Genomic DNA, 25,282 nt, shown 5'->3' with positions numbered 1-25,282 from the left:
TTTCTTATAGTTGGATTGAGCTGGTTTGGAAATCCCTTCAATAAAGCTAAAAATACAGGATGATGTAGAAGGAAAATAAGCCAGTCTGTACAACAACCCTTCAAAGTAATGTATAAGCCATGATTTTACAAGAACTCCTTTCAGTTCCTCGCTAATGTGTCAATACCTGTCAACAACAGAGGTTAGGTTACACAGAATGTAATGTTAGCCAAAGCTACACTGAATACAACAGTCTCAGGTAAGCTATCAGTGTTTCTCCTAATCCCGGCATAGTACTGGGACAACTTGGTACCACCATCCCACCATTACGCCTCTTTAGCATCCACATTATTGAGTTTCAAGACACCTGCCAGACTTTATCAAATCTACTATTCTAATCATAAGTCAGTGTATGCTACAAGTTGTGCCAAAATGTGCTTTTCGAGCAGAAGTTCCAGGAACTTTAAGTTCAATGACATGTTCAGCTGAAGGTTGCCAGTTTACAGGGTCACTGTTAATATTATAACACCGGGAGGCTCAGAGAAGATGAAAGTTAAGGTGTTATTTTGGACGGCGGCTGAAATAAAAACACCAAGTTATTCTACCAATCAGAAATTAAACATTGAATGAGGCCGAGGAAGTTAAGGACGAGTGGAAGGCCGCGCAGGACAAGGAGCGGGCCAAGGCGGAGTTCAACATTCGTAAGCCTACTGATGGAAAAGACTGGGGCAGTGGATTTGTGCTGGGAATGGTACCAACATATTCACACATTTTCAACTCGCTATAAGTGCCTCTGCTGCTTCATCACTCTGTCTGGTGTCTCCTTTGTCCACACTGTCACTTCTGTGTAATGTTTATCAGGCCATAGTTCCTGGACCTTTGTAAAAGTACTACCCCCAAAGCCAGAGCTTTTTTTGGGGGGTGATTAACTACCCCAGAACTAAATTCAGACCCCGTTTCTTGCTGTTTAATTGTGCATAGTACCTCAAAAGGTCCCTAGTTCCTGGAGAAAGTTCCTGCGGTTGAAAAGCACCTTAAGTGTCCACGCAGCTTCTTGTGTAATCTCCCTTCAGCTCAAAAAAAGTAAGCGATCTCTAACTGCTTTATATAACCTTCACTTGTGCATTTTCAAATCACTGCAGTGAACTTACAGTATTCATTCTTGTGTTTTTAATTTAGCACAAAACTTTCAGCAAACTAAAAGTAAACTTTACTGGCAAAGAAACACTGCCTGCAGTGAAGAATTCTGGGAAACAACACTTTTCCAGCCAGTGAATGAACTGCAGAGCAACAGAGTGTCTCTGAGTCAGTCTGCCTGCCGGCTAAAAGAGGGCTGAAGATAGATAATCCGGCTAAAGGGTTAGAAGTGTGGGTGAAATGTGAATGTGCTGCCTGAAAAGAATGTGAACTTTCTTCACTTTTACTTAAAAATCAATCATGTCAACTATAATGTTAAAATGACCCCAGATTTCTTGAATATAGAGAAAAAAAAAGAGTTTTGTTTTTATAGTTTTGGACGAAACTCAAATTTCCATCAAGCGTTCATGTTTTGTTTCTGTCCATCACATCTCAAAGACAGGCCGATAAACAGACAGGGCTGGAAATATAACCATCACTGTGACAGTAATGAGACTTCCTCTTTACTCTGAAAAGTTCCCCTCTGGGTTTTACAAACACACTGAAACTGAAAGCTTGCACAGATTTTTTCAGATTTGATTTTTGATTATCTTTGCTGTATCATCCCTGTGGAGTCAGTTGGCATGCTGATATGTTTCTGTGGAGAATAAATCAAGAAAAAAAAAACAGTTTGAGAGCAGGATGGTGAATGGAGACAGTGGCCTGCTGCCAGCAAATGAAAGAAAAACAGACTGGGAGGCACAAAGAGGAGGGATATGGCAGCCAGGTAAACAGATGGAAGAGTGTGGAACACCTCTGTTTTTGAACTGTTCTTCATCCAAGGAACATCGACCAAAAGTACACACAAACAAAAACCTATGAAAAAAAACCACCTAAAAAACTTCAGCTTGACTTTTCCCTTTATAAAATATTAAATAAGCTAGCATCTTTGTTTATACACTCTATATTTTTAACAGAGTTCACACTCATGCTAATTGAGAGGCGTTTCTCCTCCCTTCTTTCAAAACATGAGCATAATAGCAGCATGAACAGTCTTTTTTTCCCTCATCATGAAATGTCGTCTTACCCCTCATCTCGCCACTTCTGTTGAGAGTTTTAAAAGACGTCTGAGTGACAGCCACTGCACACAATCCCACAGCCGTAGCAGAGGAACTTTTACTTTAATTGCGCTGTCTCTGAGCGCGTGTGTGCGTGCGTGCGTGTGTGATGGACAGTGAGTTTGGCAGCCATAAAGCAGTCCGACTGCATTATTAACAGAGCAGCTTCCAGTAACCCCGAGATTCAGTTTATGTGCTGCATGTGGGAGGAAGTGAAGTATTATAATAAGATAATTTAGGAATCCCGGAGATGCATGATGGGTAAAGCTAATGGGAATTGGCAGTTTGTTTGTGCACCATGTTAAAACTTGACTGTGGGCTGAGTTTGTGGACTAATAATGGTCTTAAGAAGACATAAAGTGGAGAAATCTGGAATGTTTGGAAAGCGACAGAAAAAACTTCAGAAACAAAGAACAGGAAAGTGTTACATTTGTTATGCCCTTTTAAGGAGATTCAGCAATTTGTGATGTCACAAATTGTGCAAATTGTACGTCCCTTTCATGCAATTCTTGTGCAACTTTTTGAACAAGCTATTCAATGTATATACAATTTGAAACTTTGACCACATTTAGAATTGACATCAGACACTTCCCCCTACTTGATAATTGTATATTAAGTATTTAAAAAAGCATACTACTGCCTCTTTAAGTCAAATGAGTCTGAAATAATACAAAATTAACCAAGTGCAGTTGAGGTCTTCGTCAACCACATTTTTCTTGCTCATGTATCCTTCCTCTAGCATCGGGCTAGCTAACCGCACAGTCACCACCCATCTGCTGCCAGTTATTCTAAGCGTAGTGGAGGGTAAGATTGGGCTCCCTTGATTGACAGACTGTTTGTATGGTGAGGGTAAACACATGGCTTGCTTGCAAGATAATTTTTTTCCAAGTCATTAAAATTCAGTTGGCTTTTTTTCAATGTGTTGTGTTATTTATGCTCATGTAGCAATGATGATAAATGCTAATAACTATGGTACAGCCCTTACCTGCTGTAAATGTTATATCCTTGAAACAGTTGAATTAAAAGGCTGGTTGTACAAGTGTACAACTTGGATTTAAAGGAGCTCAAGGAGGCTTGGGCTAGATTAGCGCACATCAACAAGCTCCACATGCCTCATATTTGTGAAAATCAACAGAAAACCTGCCACGGTCAATATTTAAAGCACCTGTGACAATGTTTATCTGGTTACAAAACAGACTGAAATCAATATTGACACCTTTATGAGCTACGAACAAACCCATCAGAGAGAAGTAGGTCCCAAAAAAATGAATAACATAATAGCTTTTTTTTTTAAGTTATATTTTTTGGCCTTTTTGCCTTTATTTTATAGGACAGCTGAAGAGAGACAGGAAATGTGGGGAGTAGAGAGTGGGGGAAGATGTGCAGGAAATGGTCGACCGGTCGGGAATCAAACTGGCAACCCCTGCAACGAGGACTGTAGCCTCTGTATGTGGGGCGCTTAGACTGCTAGGCCACCAGCGCCCCAGAATAGCTTTTTAAAGATACCTTTCAGGCCAAAGATTCATCATGAGTGGCATGTTAGATATTTAAAATAAAGAAAGACGTGATTTTTTTTGTCAGAAAACAGCTGAAAATCCTGTACAGGATAAGATCAGCAGAGATGAATTGTCCTGTTTTGTTCACGGGGACAAATATGAGAAATAATCCCAAAAAGTGGTCGACTCAAAGAACCTCAAACAGTAGCACGTTTTGCCAAAAATTCACTTCACTCCACAAGTTACAACAAATCAGCATGTGTTTTCCCACCATGTCCTCTCCTCTGATGTTGAATTAAGTGCTCTCTGTTCGACTTCACCATCAATTCACTGGAGAGCCTTACAATTTAAACGTTGGTGTGTATTAACAGGCCAAAAAACTCCACCACAAGTGTTTAAATCCACTTACAAACACCAGCACATGGTTGCATTCTGTTCATTTGTTTTCTATGAAAAGAGAAAACCAAACCCCTCTTGCTCACGCAGCACAGTAGTAAGTGATCTCGTAATGTGGAGAGGTTACGAGTGTGCAGAGACCTCGTCTGATTCGAGATTTTCTCTCACATCCCTCACATCACTCTCCCAATTCCTCGCTGCATTTTCAGAACTGTTTTCTGTCATTTTCAGAAAGTGAGCGTACAAATGAGTGATGAAAGAGAGGATGTGAGAGAGAGAGAGAGAGAGAGAGAGAGAGAGAGAGAGAGAGAGAGAGAGAGAGAGAGAGAGAGAGAGTAGGGAACACATGGGGATTGGAATGGTATAAAAAGGCATCACCAAGCCTTGATCCCCCCCCCCCCCCCCCCCCTCCTCCCCTCTCCCCTGATATGACTGAATGAGGACGCAGCCCTCGGCCCCTGGGCTGGATTTCCTCCTGCCTCTATCCCTCTCTCCGTCTCCCGCGATCCTGCTCGATCCTCTTACGGGAACATTCTGGATGGAAACTGAGTCAAGTGATGAGGGACCGAGGAGAATCGGGGTTTCATCAGCTTGGCATATGTGTGTCAGTGTGTGCCAGCGGAGAGACACAGTGTGTGTGAACAGATGAGACAGGAGCATGAAAAAAAATCAACAGCCCAGGAAAAGAAGCTAAAAGATAGCATACGTGAAAAAAAAAAAAACTAACCTGCGCTTTCAGCTGAGGTGCTAATTCTCACTTGACGTAGGTGAGGATGAAGAGCAGGGCGGTTGCGGGAGTAGAGGAGGAGGGATAGACGAGTAAGTGAGTCATAATATTAACTCCCAGGCCTCCTGAATAATCATTTCAGCTCACGCTTCGTCACAGCTAGCTGAATCACCAGACAGACACGTGGCCGCAGAAACCAGAGCCAGAACGTCTCTTCAACGCTTCTCCTGCTTCATCTTCCACTTCTCTGACACACACACACACACACCATTCACACACATTATAGAGATCAACAATGTTCTCTAGTTCAAGCTGTTGTGTCTACGACCCTTTGAACTCGTCAAATTGATGCTTGTAATCACAGTATTTTATGTTAATGAATGCAAACTGGCTGTAAGATGCGTGCTCGTCTTTGAACTGTTTTTATTTTGGACAATAAGTCTGTGGAGAATCTGTCTATGAAGGGGATTTACATTGCTTTAGAGGAATGTACGGTGAATGATTCATCCCATTCAGCATCTGGCTCTTCTCCAAGCAAAACCATTCAAACACAGATTTTCAAAACAACAACGACAGGAAAAGCGGAACTACTGCTATTGTGTGACGACAACACACGGACAAATCGCAGTCTACATTCAAAAGTGTTTCCTGAAGACTTACAGGGTAACTGTGGCCAGAACAAGGGATATATTATGCAGTGAAAACTTTTTAAAGAATACAAAACATTAAAATGAAATCAGAAAAGCATGACTAGGTGTCCACGCTTTCACTACAGGCAATGCTGCTGGGAACGCAACTCTCATGGGGTGGTCGTACGTGATTCATGATGGCGACACCAGGCTTGTAAGATGAAGAATGTAAATATTGGACATTAACTCAGCTTCTTACGTTACATTTCCTTTTTTGCCTTACCTTTTCCCCCCCCAAAAAATCACAAAAGGATCACTTGTAGTTATCCCTGAATTTATGTGTAACTGCTCAAAATGGTTCGTTCTCAAAATACCGCAAGATCTTCACAAGATCTTCATGAGATCTTCATGAGACTTCCTGAAATGAAGGTCATCACAGAAGGATCTCCCCTTGTGGGTTAGCACCATAGACTGTATAAAATATGGATGTAGTATCCGTGACGTCAACCATCTGTTCCTGAGCGCTGTTTTGAAGCCAATCGACGGCGGCAGCCATATTGGAAATGCGGAACTCAACCAGGCAGAGTATGACGTAAAGGGGCGGAGTTTGAGCCTCTTAGCCAACAGCTATGTGTTCCCGTCCGGGAGTCAAGTCAGTCATGTCCTTATTTGGGCAAAAACTCTGAATCTTAATATCTTCTGAACCGTTTTGTCAGAAAAAAATTCACCCCCTGTACGTACAGTGTGTGCTGATAGAGAAATTAGCTACGTAGAGCCAAGCCGTTTTTTGAACCAGGCTGTACACATGTTTATTAATACTGCAAAGATCGTCTTTTTCCCATTCATGTCTATGTGGTTTCTGGTGTTTCTGCAGCCAGCCTCAAGCGTATTCTCAATGTATTGCAGTTTATAACGCTTCTGTATGGCCTTCATAGTTTGAGACTGGAGGTTGCCGCTTGGTTAGCACGCCCCGGTAACGTAAGGAAACAGTCTGCCCCATAGCGCCGCCCCTGACAGGCCTCTGTAGGGCTAGCCAATCAGAAGAAAGGGGTTTTTCGGAGCAAGGGGGCCTTAAAGATACAGCAGCTAAAACGAAGCGTTTTAGATAAAAGCTGACTAAGGGTGGTCTAAAACACCAATGTGAGAAAAACAGGGCTTTTTTCCTGAGCTCAAAATCATGTAACGTTACAACAGAGGTACCAGGGGGCCAGAATAAAGCCTGAAAAAAACATAATAACCCCTCTTTAAACTTCAAAGAGGGCCGCTTGGCTCAGCGATGACATGGGACAAACATCAGAGCTCCTAATGTCAGTTATAAAATTAACAGCAGTCACATAATGTGTTGTCATAAAACTTTTCTCTTTAGCTCTGTTTTCTCAGCATAGCATGGATAAAAAAAACAGCATCCTCTTGAGATGTGCATGGTGTCCAAAAGAATGAATTCAACCACCTGCTCTGGAACCATTTTCGCCCTTTTCTGGCCCTCGAGGTTATTTGTACTTCCTTTAAACTCTTTGGCTACGGTCTTGCTAATGCTAATGTAACAGACTTTTCTGTGCTGACCTTTTTGAACCATGTGTCCCTGGAGAGTTGCGGTGTGTTGTTCTCTTGGACAGATATGAAAACTGAAAATGTACCAGATGTTTTGAAATACCTGCCGGGAGTTGCGGAGGTATCCTAAGCTAAAAGTACAGATACACTGATGACCACCAAGACTTTTGTACTCAATTTGAAGAAATGTCCCCCAGCTGTTCCTGAAATATCACCTCAGTAAGGATTGGACAAGACGAACTTACTCGACCTTTGGGTTTTTGGGTTGAAATGCCAACCCTTTACTTATACTTCCAATAAGACATTTTAGGGGAAATTGGTGCATGGATTCTTGAGTTATTTCCAGTAATCCTTTTTGTGTGTGATAACAATTACCACAACCTTTGACCTTTGATCACCAAATTTTAATCCATCCACCAGTTATTCTTGGGATATAATGTTCAAAGTATGGGATGGACGAATGATCAGCTGGGATATTGGTGGTTCAAAGGCATGAAAAAGAGCTAAACTACTGAAAACAACCACAAAGAAAGTTTGTAATACAATACAAGAAACATTGCTAACACACTGCCTACACAGAAATGCAAGCTAACGGCAATTTATGCTGAGTGGTCCACGAATGCACTGTTTCTAACTCCAGTTATATTACCCCAACCATTGGCGACAACTCAAGCATCCAACAAAGACTACAATCCATCAGTAAAGATTCAGTCTGAACACATTCAAGAGTAAGTTGTGGTATGTAACACCTTCATCACAAAAGAGCCTTTATGTCTTCTACTCACTTTAATCAGGCAAGTGCCATTATAAGAGCCCTTGGTCAGTGAAAATGTATTCAAACTCTGATTAGATCCAGTCGTCTTTGGATCAAGTGCGCTGACATTTATTTGCATTTCATGTGAAAGTGTGTAACTGTTGGTGTCTCTTTACTCTCAAACCAGAGCAAAGAGACATTTCCAGTGCTTAAAGACGGACTACAAAGTGTCCTCTGATTATGAAATGTTAAATACTAGCAGCTTAAATCTGCTAAATGAATTCTTTGTCTTCGTACTTAAACATTTCAAGAACGAAAGACAATGAGAATGTCTACACAATACCAAACAATACTAAAGCTCTATACAGCTGGAGTTTACTTCTCGTTTGTACAGATTTAAGATGCGCTTGGAGCGGTTTCTGATCCCAAACATTCTTAGCATGAAATGGGAATTAGCTTCTCTCCGAAACAATCCAGGGGTCACGACCCTCCTCCTCGGCTAACAAATCCCCTTGCATCCTTCCAGGAACAATCTGTGTCAGAGATCTCCCCCTGACTCGAGGGCTCTCCTGGATTTGTTAAACAAAACAAACCTCTGATAGCAATCTCCCCGTGTACACCGATACTGATTTGCAATGCAAATGATCTCGATCAGCGGACACCGCGGGGGGAGAGTGCGATGATTCTCCGACAACAACAAAAGGAAAGCCCCCCTTGCATCACAGCCGCCTTATCCACAGCCAGATTTGAGCCAGTTTGCACTGATGGAAGTCTTATCTCTACTGGCCTTCTGTCTGCTTAAAGGGACAGGGACCTCTGCACGCAGTGCCAGCGGGCCCTTCAGGCGCTGATGGCTGTGTAAGCCATGATGTAGATTTGGAGGCACTTAGCAGTCAGAACTGGCAAACTACAACTCAGGAAGTTACAGACTGCTAAGAACAGGAGGAAGGGCAGACAGAGAGAGAATGCACAAGAGGGAAAATGTATGGTGGTTACCTGGAATTCAATCCCATAGTTCTCCCTGCAGAAGTCTCGTAGTTTGGGGTAGACATGCTCTTTTAGTGCGTTCCTCTCTGCCTCTGTGTCTGGAGACAAAAGAAAGAAAGAGCAACCTGAGTGTTAAAACATCATACCATGAAAGGCAAACTGAAATCAGTTCTGTACAGAAGGAGAAATCAGATTAATACAACTGTAATTCATCTGTGTGAAGGAATGAGCACTGGGATATTATTAGCTTAGCTTTAAATGATGAACTACTCGTCTAAAAGGACGACCAGATTTTCATTTTCAAGGTGATCGTCAGTCTTGAAAGCAGAAATCGGCAAGAATTTGGCCTTTTTACACGTTCATTCAACACTGATTTATAAAAAGTATAATTAGGACAAAAGGAACAAAATTAGTCATTGTGTGCCTAAAATTTTAACAGTTTTTGAACTAAACTGAAGTGAAATAAGTTCCTCATTACGAAAAAAGGCATCCTACCCAATTTTAACACTGACACCCAATTATTTGTAACTGTAAGCCCTGGCTACTGATTATAATCATTATCAGTAAATGTGCTGAGTATTATTTTGTCTGCAAAATGTCAGATGATGATCAAATGTGGAAAAGAACTCAGCTCTCGCTGTTTATCTGTGTCAGGCTTTGGTGCACATCAGAAGCCATGTGGTAGGCTACTAAACGTATCAGTAGAGGACATAGTGCAGTGGATTTCTTCACTGAGTGCTCATCCTTTCTTTCAGCACAGGTACCTTGTGTTTAACTAAAATTCTTCTCTTGATGACAGACCTGACAAATTTGGTATTTTTACTTTTAACTAATCTGTATCATGATGACACCCAACCTGTCTGACCTCAACAACAGAGCCGTTATACGCAGAGCATGCACTATAACACTGGACCCCTAACACCCACTGTCTTCACACTACTCCCATCTGGTCACAGATACAGATCCCTGTACTGTAGGCGAGCCCGGTTTGGCAGAAGCTGTGCCCCGTCGGCTATAGCACTGCTAAACAAAATGCCCATGTAATGTGTCCTGTGTGTTCATATGTGTCCCTGTGTATATACAGTATGTGGCATGACGGTGACAACACATCATCCATCCATCCATCCATCCATCCATCCATCCATCCATCCATCCATCCATCCATCCATCCATCCATCCATCCATCCATCCATCCATCCATCCATCCATCCATGATTCTTCTGCAAACTTAAAATCTTTTAATTGCAAGTACGTCCCATGAATGTTTCATTTTGGGGTCATATGCCTGAAGTAAGCTAGAGTGAAGCCTTTTAATTTTCTATTTACAGTGAAACGGAGACTTATCAGAAACCGATGTAAGAATGCTTCTTTTGGTGGATGTAATGAACCAAACTGGCATTTCTTGTTCAGACATATCTTCAGGGGTGAATTTTTGCCCTTTTGATTTGAACACATGGTTGCTTCTCAGTTTGCTTATTGCACTGTTAACAATGAAGCGCACAGACACAGATTTTGACTGGGTGTCTTTTATCGCTAACCCCTGGCTACACTGTAAATGCAGAGGAGTTGACCCACATTCCTATAGAGACATATCATTGTCAGACAATAGCAATTAGGTTCCAAGATGGTGTCAGATTATACTGTATTTACGTACATTACATTGAGTTTCTCCTTTTTCCATCAAGCCTTAAATGAGCTGGAAGAAGAGATGCTGACACTGTTGAAGAAAGCAGGATTGTCCGGCCTCACACAGGCAGTGATCATATTGGACAGTCAGAATGTCACACACACACAATGAGCGCCCACGGCTTGTTGGTGTGTCCCACTTTCTTTTTTTTCCCTCCTCCCTCTCCTCTTTTTCTCACTGTCTTCCAAATGGTTACTGTAATGTATTCGGACAGGCCCAGTCTCTTCCTCCCTCTCTTCCCTCTGAAGGGTGAGGATGGATGGTTTTCAAATCAGAACATTGCCCGACAGAGGAAAAACCCAAGACTTCGTACATGTACACACACATATGCATGCACACACGGTGGTCGACAGGCAAAATAGAGACATAAAAAAATAAAAAGCAGTAACAAATTCAGTCTGACGTATCTCCCCTCGTCTATCTTTAGTAAGGTTCTGGGCCGTGACCGTGCGTGTTTCCGCCCACAGCTACGCGGGCAAAATGTCAAATCAAAAGCAAACGGCAGTAATAGTATGCAAATGAAATAAATGGCGGTTGCTGCATCAGTGGAGCTCTCATTTCATCCCATCAAAGCGACATAACAGGACTATAAATGTGTAATATCTCCCAGGTGACATCATAAACGCAAATATAGCAGCGTTTGTGGATTTCAGATTGAACCTGTTTTTAAAGTGACACAAAAAAGCAAACAGACTGAACTGTGTTGTTGCTCTCTCTCTCTTCTTCTTCTTTTTTTGTGGGATGATGATGTGTTATGGCAGGCAGGAGTATGTGTGTATGTGTGTCTGCTGTGTGCGCACCCACATGTAAAGAAAACAAAGACTGGATGTTGCATTCCCCCTCTCTCTCGCTGCGTGTGTCCCTCCCTTCAATTTTCCAATCTGTTTATTTCAATAGTGCCGAGCCATCTATCTATCTATGCCTTTTCAAAAACGTCCTGTCAGCTTGTTATTTTTTTTTCTTGTCCTTTTCTTTTCTCTTTCCTCCCTCATACTTTAGGGACAGTAAATGTAGCCAGATGTTTCTGGTTGTTTTCCTTCTCTTTTCTTAACTCACTGCAGCTCAAGATTCATTTTATATGCACTTTATTAATCGATCCATACAGCTTTTTGTATTAAGTGCTGATAACAAAAGTTATCTCAGGTACCGGTCTAGAACATACCATTGGTTGCATTATTTACAGAGACCTACATTAAGTCAATTCATACATCCATACCTCTGATTTCAATCTAGCAACCTTTTAGCTATTTGGTTTAGCCAGCAGTTAGCAATTTCCATGAGCTGCATCGTTTATAGCTCAGTAAGAAACCTGAAAACTAGAACAACCATGTCTTCAGATCAAAAGCAAAGCAAAATTCACTTCTCCAGATACGTCTCCAAACTATCTACCTTCTTTTCCTGTTTTTTTTTTTTATGTCGTTTCTGGTAAGTCCCAGATTCACAGTAAAGGCTGATTTATACTTCTGTGTCAAATCAACGGCTTAGCCTATGCAGGGGGTCTGCATAGCTCCCGTACCTACGCATGGGCCTACGCACGTAGCTGACGTGCACTTCCTCCAAAATGTAACTACCCGTAGAATAGCGTGGACCGAAAGCCCTGTGATTGGTCCACTCAGCGGCATTGTATTTCCCGGATTTACAGCACTTCCGGGATCCCGGACATCGGCCGCACATCGGCCGTGTATTTAATCTCCTCCTCTCTATTCTTCATGTAATCATGTCTGTATGATAAACAGCAACATGTATCAGCTGTAGATTAATATAACATGCTCTGAATCGCTGAGAAAAAGTAAACAGAGATCGTAGCGGGGCCAGAACAACCATGTGTTGCAAAGCAAAGCAAAATCCACTTCTCCAGGTCTGCTCCAATTACCCACATTCTTTTCCTGTTATCATTTTACATTACCCGTTTCTGGTGAGTCCCAGATTCACAGTAAATAGTAAGCTATACAGATGTTTCACTCCTGCTTACTTCACCAGTATGAACCTGAAAACTGAGTAAAAATGCAAGCATTGTCAGGGTGTCTTCAAAAACATTTGTGATGCATTCAGAGAATCTACTTGCTGAAAGGCTTTCATGTTACAGCGTTGAGGGGATTTATGCTCAAGTTACATTTTTTATCTTGTATGAAAATGGCGGGATGAGTTCTGCCTGCTTTTGCTCTCGACACATGCTGGTTTAACCTACATACACGAAAACCTACTCATATTTAAGTGATCCATACTCAGACAACAAAAGCACAACAAAAGGCAACCAGAACACTTCTGATACTAAAATCCAGGCTACCACCTTGACACTTTTTAATATGAATATGTAAATAAAGACAACAGTGTTATTATACAGGGCTGTGCTGTCTGTTGATAGTATATGTCCTTAAAAATGTATGTATCATTTATAGTGATTGCATTTCTTGTGAGGAAGTCAATAAAAACTTAAATAACAATATGATATGATACGATACGATATAGTACAGTGCGGTAAAATACAAAACAGTACAATATGACACCATTCAATACACTACGTGGCATAATACAATACAATATGATACACTTTATTTCCCCCTTTGGAGCATTTGTCTTGGCAACACGTTCAGCATACATTAAGCTGCCTCCCCAGTTAATGAAAATCCCAACAAACCCTCTCATGATAGATGATCAATATGAACGTGTCTCTGGATGAAAACACTAAAAGCTAAACCCTAATCATTCATAACATCATTAAATAAGTAATACAGGCATTGCGTGAGATAGCGGTCACTCTACAGCTGGCCCTCTCTGTGTCTCATCAACACGACTCAATCACTCTGATCTCATCAAGCGACACACACACCGACACTTCAGAGACACTCTGTATGCAAACCTGCTCACAGATCTCTGATTAAAAAGGGGGTGGGGTGGACATGTGTTGTAGCAAATGGAACAAGGTTGTGATACTGTGGTCATTCTCATACCATGTGTGTAGAATAAGAACTGGAAATATAGAACTGTGGTAAACCAGTGTTCTCTCCAATGAGCAGCAGTGGATGACTCATAAGGTTGGAAAAGAAGTCCTATTGAATAGAAGGTCAAAGGTCAAAACGTACTTCTCAATTGATTTTCTACTGCAGTTAAGGTTTTCTAAAGGGGTCTTTGGTTTCAATGGGTTGTGTGAAGTCTTAAATAAATCATAGATGTTAATTTTGTAAATTATGGTCCTATTCAGAGGAAGACAGACAACCCTTTACTTTGAGACCAAAAACAAACAAACAAAGATATTTGTTAAAGGGAACATATTTTGCTCTTTTTCATGAAATATATTGATCTAAGAGGTCCCCAAAACATGTCTTTAAAGTTTATTGCTCAAAAAACACTTTGAAATCAGATTTTGGCATGCCTGTAAACCCCTCTTTTTCAGCCCTGCTCAGAACAGGCTGTTTTCCGTGTCTGAGCCTTTAAATGTGAATGAGCTCTCTGACCACGCCCCCTCAGGAAGTGGATGTGACCTCGGCTGTCCAGCATGTTGATCTAATGTTTACATGTTGGCTGAATATACACGGCTGCTCACAGACCTGCGTTACTTCAACCCTCTGAATCTGATCCAGAATCTGATTCTGACGGAGAGGCGCCTGCAGCAGGACCTTTCTGAAGGATTGGTCACAGATTTAGTGTTTCTTGTTGTTTTATTTATCAGTATGTCAACGTGTGTCTTGGTACACAAGTAAGAGCATGTAGCTATGTGGCTATGCTAACTAGCGCTAGCACTTTTCCATGAAATATAAAAATCATCCACTAGATCTTCAAATCTGCAGATGTGGGGAGTAAGACCGACCTTTGTGTTTATTAAGACAGCCTACAACTAGCATGCCTCCCTCCTAAGCTCCTTGTTAGCACACGTGTGCAGGTAATGAAAAACGGAGGAGGAGTTGAGTTTTATTTTATTGGGCTGAACGAGCTCCGAGCTCTGACTTCGGTTACAGACTGGATGTCGTTGTGACGTATGAAAAACACTGAAAACTGAAACGGCTCGTTTCAGCACACATTTACAGAAAGGTGGAGAAATCAGGACAGGGGCAGAATGATTTCTTTTCATTTTCAGGGGGTTTGTAGACATGCCAGGGACACATATTTCAGGTAGAGAACCATGAAAAAAGTCGATTTTGCACAATATGTCACCTTTAAGGGAGGAAAAAAAGAAGGCAATAGGCAAAATGCCATGTCCAATATTTCCAATTGACTGTCCAAAACCTCTGAGTTGGAAATCTTGAATGACATCAGAACCAAACCTCATAAAGTAAAGACAACAGGCAGGGCTTTTGATTGAAAACGTCATGTATGTCTATTATCCTACCAAACTAACTGTTTTATGCAGATTCAAACCTCATATGGCATTATGCAAATGCATATGCTCTCTGCATATCGATTCAGAATGACCTGAATGAGGACGCTTAAGGCAAACTGTGGATGTGTAAATCATTCATCCATGAAGGCCAGATGTTGGTGCGTTTAGTGCTGCATTTTATCAAGATACCAATAAATCAGGGGGAAGGAAATCCACTGGAGGGATATCGTGTCACCATCCACTCATAGAGCTATGTAGCAATTATGGGGACTCCCCTGTCTCCCCTCTAGTAACCCGAATTGTGTTTGATTAAGCATCCATAACAGTCGATGCACGCAGAACAACTGTTAGTCCCCTCATCAATAAAAATGCACTAGAACAAATTCATTGGGTAACATCTGTGCTAACAGCTGCTGCCTCAAAAGCCAACAGTGGATTTTCAGCGTCTGTGTCATGAAATATTCACGTTTATGTTTATGCACTTCACATTTTACAACCTAATTATAGAAAGAAACAATGTCTGATTCTCGAGACTGCCCTGTTTATGTCCTCTGTTTAAGAAATCGGAGGAAACTGTGGAGACAGCATGTTTTCTCTCCTCCTGGCAGAATCCAAGACCAGTCAGATGCTACAGTCAGCCACGGTATTATAAAACATGTTTATGTTTTACAGTTGTTTGAGATGGACAAAGACTAGTGTAGCGGCAAATGCCTTTGAAGGCATGCTTTTAAATGTCAATGTGTCATCTCTGTTTGGTCAGGGAACGTAGGCGTAACTTTCGGTGAGAATAATAGCGATACAAGTGATGTTTCCTGACAGATATCTTCAACAAATTGAACACACGAGTGTCGAGCGAGGTTGATGCAGTGTTGGCAGCTTTGTTTGTATCCTGTAGGGTGTGGGACAATTGTAAAAATAGGGCAGAAAGACTGTCATATGGTGGCCCTAACTTTTGTATTCAATAGCGTCTTTAAATCTGACTTCTTCAGAAGACTGTTAGGTTGTTATTCCACACTGCAGTTCTGTGTTATAAAGGAAAAGACAGAATAGGGGTCAATTTTGTGGAGGTAGAAAAAGAGCTGAATTAATTTTGAAATCTGAAAGCTAAATGCTGCAAAATGCAGCAATGGTGCTGAAGTTGACGTCGGTATTTATTGTCAATAAATATAATATATATATAATAAACACTGGCAGCATTTTGGGGGTCTCGGAGTGCAAAAATTCAGAGCAGTTCTGATTACTGTTACTAAATTACAAAAGTTGCCCTGCAGGACTTCTGCCCTCCTTAGTAGTAACTATTAAAGGTGTTCTAAAATGCTCCGTTTGCTTAATATTTGCATACTTTATTCAAGGAAATTTGACAAGGAAGACTCAAAAACGATTGTTAGAACTCTTGTTGTAGCATATGCATTGGCTCCAGACCATACTGTATAAATAATGGACATAGTATTTGTGACGTAACCCATCTGTTTCTGAAGCGCTGTTTTGAAGCCAATCGTTGGCAGGAGCCATGTTGGATATGCCGAAGTCAACACAATTGCTGTCGAGCTAGTGTGAGGTAAAGAGGCGGGCTTTGAGCCTCTTAGCTAACAGCTACAGTGTTCCCGCCTGTCAATCAAGTCAGCTGTGCCTCTCTAATTTGAAAACTCCTAATCTTAATATCTTTGAAATTGCTGCACTATGAAAAAAACTCAACCCCTGTACAGTGTGTGCTGAGTGACAATCCAGCCTCAAGCTTTTTTGAATTTGAACTCATCCCACCATGTGGTTTCTGGTACTTCCAGAGCCGGCCTCAAGCGGACACTCGAGAAACTGCAGTTTTTAACACTTCCACATTGGCTTCAACTCTCGTGGCCGGAGGTTGCCATTTGCTCCAGACATGAGAATTGTACCGCCCAAAAAACAAGTGTGGTTACTAACTACTGTTATTTTCATAGAGAAGATGGTATCAGAAGTCCTTCCCCTTCTTGGTTTTGATTGGTTGGTGATGGATAAGCAACACCGAAGAGTGTAGCAGTGCTCCAAAAATGATAGAGTGTTTTCAACCAAGAGATGCAGTCAGTGCTAAAAAATACCACTAGTGGGCACAGGCCCTCAGTCTTTAATCACAATGTTATACTTATATACAATATCTATTTATCAAAGCAAGTCTTTTTGCAATACAAGTACTGTATAAACCAACAAGTATTGCAGAATTGAGCTTTTTTGTGTATAGTGAACATTCACCTATGCCTACGATAGGGCACATCAATGACTTCTTCAGGAGCTCACTTAACTCAATATTTTTGCTTTCCTGAACCTTGAAGCCTTTTTGTTAATAGCTGTCATCAAATTGAAAGCTGGCTCATTCTACTCTGTTACAATTTGATTTACTTTTACAGTAGTTGTCATATCTGTTTTATGCTGCTTCACTAGGAACGTCATTGTCCCATCATCATATCTCTTTTTATTATGCGTAGTTCCATTTTCTAATCTGGGAAACTGTCTGTTTTTGGGATGACAAATCTTTGTGTTTAATATTTTATTTCTGTCTGTGTCCTTGATGTGGTGGCATCTTCAGAAGTGAAGAGACTTTGTATTATGCTCAAGGAGAACTTAAGTGTGGGAGATGTGTTAAATATTCATGTGAGTGTTGAAGTGAAGTAGCTATTCATCACAATGAAATATATTCTAAATAAAGGTAACTACTGTTTGAAAAGAAGAAAATCTCCTTCAAAGCAGTTCATGAAGGTAAACAGTTGTATACATTTATGAATCAGAATTTAGCAAGCCTTATGTATAGCACTTCCACATTAATGTTTTTTAATCAGAGTTTTGAATTTGGAGGCCTCTACATATTAACAATTAGTGCCCACAGTCCAATATCTGTCTCAAAACTTCAAGCCTTTACCAACGTACCAGTATGGTTCCTAAAAACATTATTTTTTACATGAGTTAGCATTAGCATTAGTATTAGCAAAGGTGCTCCATGATGTTTGAATAGTTGAAGCAGACAATCATACAGTGAATATCAGTATTACAAGCCTTTACCAACATGCTACCATGGAGCAACAAACAAATAATTCTGATGTGTTAGCATTAGCATTCATGTCAACATCAGAATTAGCAAAGGCAACCCATTAATTGTTAACATGGGGGTAGCAGACCCATCACGAGAGCAAATGAGAACCTCATTTTAATTTTAATTTGTGTAGAAAATTCAGTTGCTTTTACACTTTTATACATTTAAAATAGATTTGGTTTTAAGAACCATCAATTAGCTCACGCTATGACTACTGCTGACCCCCACCCAAAAACTTTTTTGTATTCATATTTTTGGATAGGCAACTCTTGTACCCTGTTAAAAAAATATATAGTAATTAAATAACTATGAGAGAATATTTTTCATAACAAAAATGAAGTGCTAGCTAAAAGCAAAACAGAGCTGTACTCATTTTTAGCCTAGCATATAGTTAAAGCTGCTGTTGGTAGTCGTGATATAAACATCAGTTCTGAGAGAGATTTTGAATGTCAACACTACCCCTCCCCTCTCTGCTCCCGTAACCCCGCCCATAAAGGATCGTTGTGCCTATTCTATGAGGAAGTAGTGGCTTCCCAGCCAATCAGGGCGTCATAGCAGCTCGAACAAACAGGACAGAGGGTTGGAGATTAGCTCTGATTGGTCCTTGATAAAGGGAACGGGGGGAATAATAACATTGCTTGATACAAAGGCATTGGAAAACACAGAGATTTTGCCCATAATCTTAAATTACTTCACTTACAGATGAGTCCTGATGGGTATTATGACCTTTTCTCCAAACCCAGCAGAAAAAAGGTACAGTTTTTTACACCATTCCTACCAACTGCGGCTTTAAGTAGTGTAGTCTTGTAACACTGAACACTGTATTTAGGGACAAAAGCAGGAACAAGCTAAAGCTTTAACCTCTCTGTGCAGCACATCAGTTTCCTACTCTATATTGGAACTATTTTAAAGAGCTTTGCTCCCATCAAATAAAACAGATTTAGTTTAGTCAATGTCTTTATTTAGCGACCCAGTCAGGGAGGCTGTGACAGTTGGGTTAAGTTGCCTTTTCCCGTTTGTTTTTACATTTGGGTGACCAAAAACGTACTTTGGCTACCACATTTTTAGACTTGGATGCCATTAGAGCTAGTTCTTAAAAGTTTAACTCCATCTATGTTATAATTTAGCCCAAAAAAGTAAAAGGTCCCCAAAATGAACATTCCCTCCAAGAAGGCATTAAAGGTGACATATCATGCTAAATGGACTTTTTAATGGTTCTCTACCTGAAATATGTGTCCCTGGCATGTCTACAAACCCCCCGAGAATGAAAAAATCCATTCTGCCCCTGTTTTGATTTCTCCACCTTTCTGTAAATGTGTGTGAAACGAGCCGTTTCAGACTTCCGTGTTTTTGTTACGTAACAACAATATCCGGTCTGTCACGGAGTCAGAGCTCGGAGCTTGTTCAGCCCATATACTGTATAAAATAATACTGAATCCCTCCTCCGTTTTTCATTACCTGCACAAATGTGTGCTAACGAGGAGCTTAGGAGGGAGGCATACTAGTTGTAGGCTGTCTTAATAAACACAAAGGTCGGTTTTACTCCCCACGTCTGCAGATTTGAAGATCTAGGGGATGATTTTTATTTGTCATGGATAAGTGCTAGCGCTAGTTAGCAAAGCTACATAGCTACATGTTCATAGCTGTAGCTGTGTACCAAGACACACGTCGACATACTGACAAATAAAACAACAAGAAACACAAAATCTGTGACCAATCCTTCAGAAAGGTCCTGCTACAGGCGCCTCTCCGTCAGGATCAGATTCTGGATCAGATTCAGAGGGTTGAAGTAACGTGATCTCTGAGCAGCCGTGTATATTCAGCCAACATGTAAACATTAGATCAACGTGCTGGAGAGCCGAGGCACATCCACTTCCGGAGGGGGCGTGGTCAGAGAGAAAACAGAGTGTTCTGAGGAGGACTGAAGAAGAGGGTTTTTCAGGCAGACCAGAATCTGATTTCAAAGTGTTTTTTTGAGCATAAACTTTAAAGACATGTTTTGGGGACCTCTTAGACCAATATATATTGATGGAAAAAAGCGTGATATGTCACCTTTAAATGAAAGAGTCAGTGATAGTAACTGTGAAAAATATGTTCATTTCAACCTCAATACTAAGTACCAAGCCCACAAACTCTCCCACAGCACAGCCCTTGATGTGCTCATAAAATAAAATTCCCATTAGTTAGACACCACTTGCAGATCACTCCAGTTTTCTGGAGGTTAATTACGTTGGTAATCACAGTGTAATTTTACTCAGGTGTATCTAGCAGGCTGCTCACTATCATCGCCATTGTTCCCCGGTGAAATGTTTTTACAGTGTGTTCCATAAAACAGCTTAAACGCTTGGGGAGTTAAGACGAGAGTGAGAGGGCAACTGCTGAATTTGTCAGAATGGCATCCTGGGGGGAAAGAAATGCTCCACAGCTCTCTGGAAGACTCGAAGAGAGGTCAGGAGAAAAGCTGCTTGTGCCAAAAAACCAGTCAGACTTGAGCTTCCTCACAACACACGAGAGGCAGAAATAAGCTCTTAGCACGCGTCATAAACTCCCACAATGCCGCAGAACGGACTTACCCCACAAAAAAATCTGGCACTGAGAAGCAATTTATTAAACAAAAGCCACCCTTGACACAGTCTGCTCCAGCTGTCATCCCTCCCTCCTTCGCTCTCACACCAGACTCCATTCAGAAAAGTGCTGATGTAAGGATAAAAATATAGTTTTACGGTAAACACGCTCCATAAATTACTCAAATGTGGGCTGAAAACCTACAGCACAGTCTGAAAAAGGTAAAACTATAACATTGGGGATAACCGTGGAGTGATAAGGATGTAATTAGTGTTCTCCGAGGCGATATACTATAGCCTTGATGATGCTACGTTGGAGGGTAAGACGATTTTTGTGCATCAAATCCCTGAGGGCTCGTGCTTTTATCAACTTTAAACAGCTTAAGTTAAAGCTTGCATACAAATAGCAAACAAGCGCTGCCTGCCAGAGCCCCCTCAGGAGGCGACTACAGCAAGGTAATGGAGTCGTCTTGATGTGCTTGTATGGATCCCCACATACACACACACATATTGACAGATGAGACAGGCCGCATAATACACAAAAATAAATCACATTAGTTCTTTTTTCTGGTTTCAGCAGCCGTCTGGTTACTGGCGAGGAACAGATAGCGAGGGTTTTTTAATTGATCAACTGTGGCCACACACGCACAGATTTACACACACACACAAACACAAACACATTCCTCCACCTGAGCCAAAAACCTGAGTGATTCATTAACATCATGGAAGGAGGATGTAAATCCACTCAATTTAGGTGTTTGGCTCACAATTTGGCAACACTTGAAAGAAACCCTCACAAATTGTGTTCCAGGGTTTCTCAAGTGGGGGTGCTAGAGCCCCTGGTGGTAGTTTGGGGAACTGCATGGAGTAACCTCATAGTTTTAAATGTAAAAACACTAGTCATGTATATTTCTGACAATAATACACTATATTATTGTTATATACTATAACAATATATAAGTACAAGGAAAATGTCAAATTTGGCTTGAAGTTGTCCCTATTTGTGTTTTCTTTTTTTCCGGAGATAAATGAAAAGCTAGCAAAAATAGGGTCACAAAAAAAACGTCATAATTGGGATGAACAAGCTTTGTGCTTTCATTACGTAGGAAAAACAACTAAGAGTTGTACCTAATGAAGTTTTTCTCCATTACCAGTTGTTTTGTACATGACACACCAAAGCTGTGTCCCATTGTAGGGATGGCATCCTTGCAAGGACCAAGCTTATGATGGATCCTAGCCTTCATAGCTTGCATAGAACCCTAAGGCCATCTGAATTAAGACATTTTGGTCTACAGGGGATTTCCTTTTTACATCAACGGATATTCCTGCTCTTACCCTTGCATCAAATTCCCCACCGACTAGCAACAGGTAGCTAGTTGGCTAACTAGGCTAAGCATAAGGTAACTTAAACATCGTCATTTTAGAGTTAATTTCAAGTTTAATGTTTGTATTAGCTGCTCATTCATTGAGTTGAAACCAAACAGTGAATTATTTTCGGCCACTTGAGAGTCCACCTTTGTTTGAACCAAGCGGCAACCTCCGGTCTAAAAATATGAGTCTAATGCGGAAATGCTAAAAACTGCAGTTCATTGAGGATCTGCTTGAGGCTGGCTGCAGAAGTACAAGAAACCACATACACACCGATTCAAAAAAGTCGATCTTTACAGCAGAAATAAACATGTTTACAGCCTGGTACAAAAGACGAGTGTAGTTTGGATAGCTAATCTCTCGATCGGCCCACACGGTAGGGGGGTGAATGTTTTTCAAACACGGCAATTTTGAAGATATTGAGATTACGAGTCTTCCAATGAGAGGCACAGCTGACTTGATTGACAGGCGGGAACACTGTAGCTGTTGCCTAGGAGGCTCAAACTCCGCCTCTTTACGTCACAATCGCTCGACGATTGGCCTCAAATAGCGCTTCAGAAACAGATGGGTGACGTCATGAATCCTACGTCCATATTTCATACAGTCTATGGTTTGAACGGACACAGAAAGAATCATGGGATATATTGGGCTGCAAAGGATGCAGCCCCTAAATTGGGACCTAGATCGACATCTTTTATTTGACAACCAAAGTTCTTCTGTTTTTACATAATATTTATAGCTGGGAACTTCTGCTCTACATCACTTCATTATGAACTTAAAGCATCTTGAGGAAGACACAGTACTCCTCTACATCATTGTTAAAACTGGTCAATGGTCAACAAATGTCCATGAGGGTGACTTTGTTGTTGTTAATGCATCAAGGCTGTGTATTGGTTTTTGATTAAGGGGAGTAGGGTCAGTGTATTCAGCAGAGCCGACAATATGACCAGAGAGCACATTAAACTCTGCAGAGAGAGTTCCCACAGTCACACAGAGACAATAAAAATCGCAGTTATGTTGTTATGATGGTGTAATTATCACCACAGAACACATTCATAACCTTTCTAATGCCTGAGACAACAGATACCGAAATGACTGTTTACTACTCCGCCTACATTAGAGAACCTAATAGGGTTTTTATTTTTGACTGACTTCTGTCAAGATGTGATTCTTATTCATTAGGAGCATGTTATTAATTGATGTCTCAGTCTGACAAGGTGTACAGTGCATGTACAGTAAGGTGAATGCTTCAATATAAGTGCATACATAGCCCCCTCTAGTGAACATGGAGAAACATGATCTGCAGCAACACCGAGGGCAGACTGAGGTCACAGAATATTTCTGCATGTGCATTTTCAGCCACAAGTTAAAGGTCTGCTGCAGCACGATAGTTGATACACAAAGAATAGATAAACAAAAGTATATCAAAGGTTTAATCTGCTCTGATATGAAGAAAAAAAAAAGTGAAATTATCGTGCTTTAATCAACTGAACTCCCTGTATGCTTAAGCAGATCCAAACTAATCCAAGGATACCTCACGGCAAATACGGTTTTAACCATGAGGTGTGTTATAGGGGAATCTTAAGTGTTGCTGCCCTTCTGTTAGAAGTATTAACCTGTGTTTCCACTGCAGAAACTTCCCAGAGGAACCGGGAACTTTTGGAGGTACTCTGAGCATTTCTATCACAGAGACCAATCCAAGAATACCTCACTGCAAGGTGCACTAGAGGGGGAATCTTGTGTTGCTGCCCTTCTGTTGGAAGTTTAAAGCTGCGTTTCTACCGCAGGAACTTCTCTAAGGGACCAGGAACCTTTTTCTTGTTTGGGCTTTTACACCTTTATTGTAGAGAGGAGAGGACAGTGGATCGAGCCGGAAACCAGGAGCGAGTGGAGTGACATGCGAGAAAGGGGCCGCAGGCTGGAATCAAACCCTGGCCACCAGCTATATTGGGGTCACAATTAAACCATAAGGCTAAATCCACGCCTGGGGTCAGGAACCTTTTGGAGGTACTCATTGCATTTCCACCAAAGGGATAATGATGTAAATACAATCCCAGGCTCTATTTTTACCCCCAAATAAATTACTTGCTCTTTGGGTAGTATTTTCGAAAAGTACTGGGACTGGAGGTGGACCCTACTAGCACTGGATATCTCGAATCCTGATTCATCTGGTACTCCCAGCATTTGGAAGACCCACAGTTTGACCATCTTAGTGTGTTAGTACACTTTGCATAAGTACTTGCAACAGTCTGAATACACTGTAGTACAGTATTTAAGCAAAGTACATGGGATAAAACTAAAAAAATCACCTGACAGTGACACTCAGCTGGTGCATTAGACAGTTAAAATAGCATCACGCAATTGCATTAATGTTTACTGATCAAAAAGTACCTTCATGTAACCTCTGAAAGCTTCTTTAGAATCCTGTCATTTTACCTTATTGTCTGATCATTTCAGGTCTCAGGCCCAGATAAAAAAAAAGGGGCTGGAGGAACCTTTTAGCTAAGAAAAGAAGCTCCTGGGGTTAAAAGTTCCTGGTAGTTTTGGTGGAAACCCAGCTTTAGACAGAGTATATGTACACTTGTATGGCTTATTTTTTGAGACATGGCACTCTATATTAGGCTTCACCTCCTTCACCTATAGGCTTTAACAGCGCTTGAATGGAAGCAGCGTTTCACAATTAGCCCTTTTCAAAGCTTAGACGTGTCTTTCTTTTTTTGCCGACGGTGTGAAAATAGATTCTTGGAACTGTCCGCCTCATCGTTTTCGGTCTGAGCGGATCTGAGCGTTAAATTTGTGCTGTGACGGGATGATGTGAATGACTGAGTCAGCTACAGGTGGCTTAACAGTGTCGAGCTTTTCACCATTTACTGCGGGCCATAACGGAGCGATAATATGCCGCTGATTCATTCCTTGCATCCAGAGCAATTTGCTCAGTTAGGGCAGGCGAATGACGGTGATGTATCACAAAAGAAGCGTCGCCGTTTTTTAATCCTTACATGCCCTCGTTCTCTCTCTTCTTCTTCTATCTCTCTCCTTCTCATAGCCTACTCTACTTCCTTTGCCTTGTTTACTCCACTTTTACTGAGCCTATTTTTACTCATTCAACCCAAAGGGCATATTCAAATACAGAGTTGCAACTGGGTGTCACCATCACCAACCCGGCCGTCTCGCACTCTGCTCACACCATGCATTCAGAGTGGAAAATGGAATCTGTTGTTCCAACATGTTAGAGGAGAAAACCCTGCAACAAAGCTCAGGTTTTATTGTAACTTGTGACCCAAATTGACCTGACTTAGATATTTTTCTGTTGTTTTAAAAAGGTTAAGTGTATCTTTAAATGTCAGAGTTAATGCCCATCATTTTCTTTTTGGAAAAGAGGCAGAGATTACAAAACCACGTGCTTAAATGTTGCATTTTTGTCACATCCAGATGAAAAATGTATACTTTTTGGTGGATGCATTTTGTACTACTTGCGTGTTGAGCTAATACCTATTAAACATACTGATACCAAGACTGGATCACAAGATC

The 25,282-nt window shown here is 41.1% G+C and overlaps 1 protein-coding gene and 1 long non-coding RNA gene across 2 annotated transcripts in view; one reads left to right on the top strand and one right to left on the bottom strand.

The window, feature by feature from the left end:
- The window catches only part of LOC117807067, a 113,468-nt gene that overhangs the window by 53,764 nt on the left and 34,422 nt on the right, over nt 1-25,282 (top strand). The window lies entirely within an intron of this gene.
- Nucleotides 1-25,282, bottom strand: part of LOC117807064 (NACHT and WD repeat domain-containing protein 2) — a 68,697-nt gene that overhangs the window by 42,074 nt on the left and 1,341 nt on the right. The window contains exon 3 of the mRNA XM_034676119.1: nt 8,763-8,851. Within this exon, the coding sequence (XP_034532010.1) occupies nt 8,763-8,851 (89 nt within the window). The remainder of the gene's footprint in view (nt 1-8,762; nt 8,852-25,282) is intronic.

Source organism: Notolabrus celidotus, chromosome 23, assembly GCF_009762535.1.
Source record: "Notolabrus celidotus isolate fNotCel1 chromosome 23, fNotCel1.pri, whole genome shotgun sequence".
Taxonomy (NCBI): domain Eukaryota; kingdom Metazoa; phylum Chordata; class Actinopteri; order Labriformes; family Labridae; genus Notolabrus; species Notolabrus celidotus.
The sequence above is the reverse complement of the archived record's forward strand: the minus strand, read 5'-3'. Positions and strand labels throughout refer to the sequence as shown.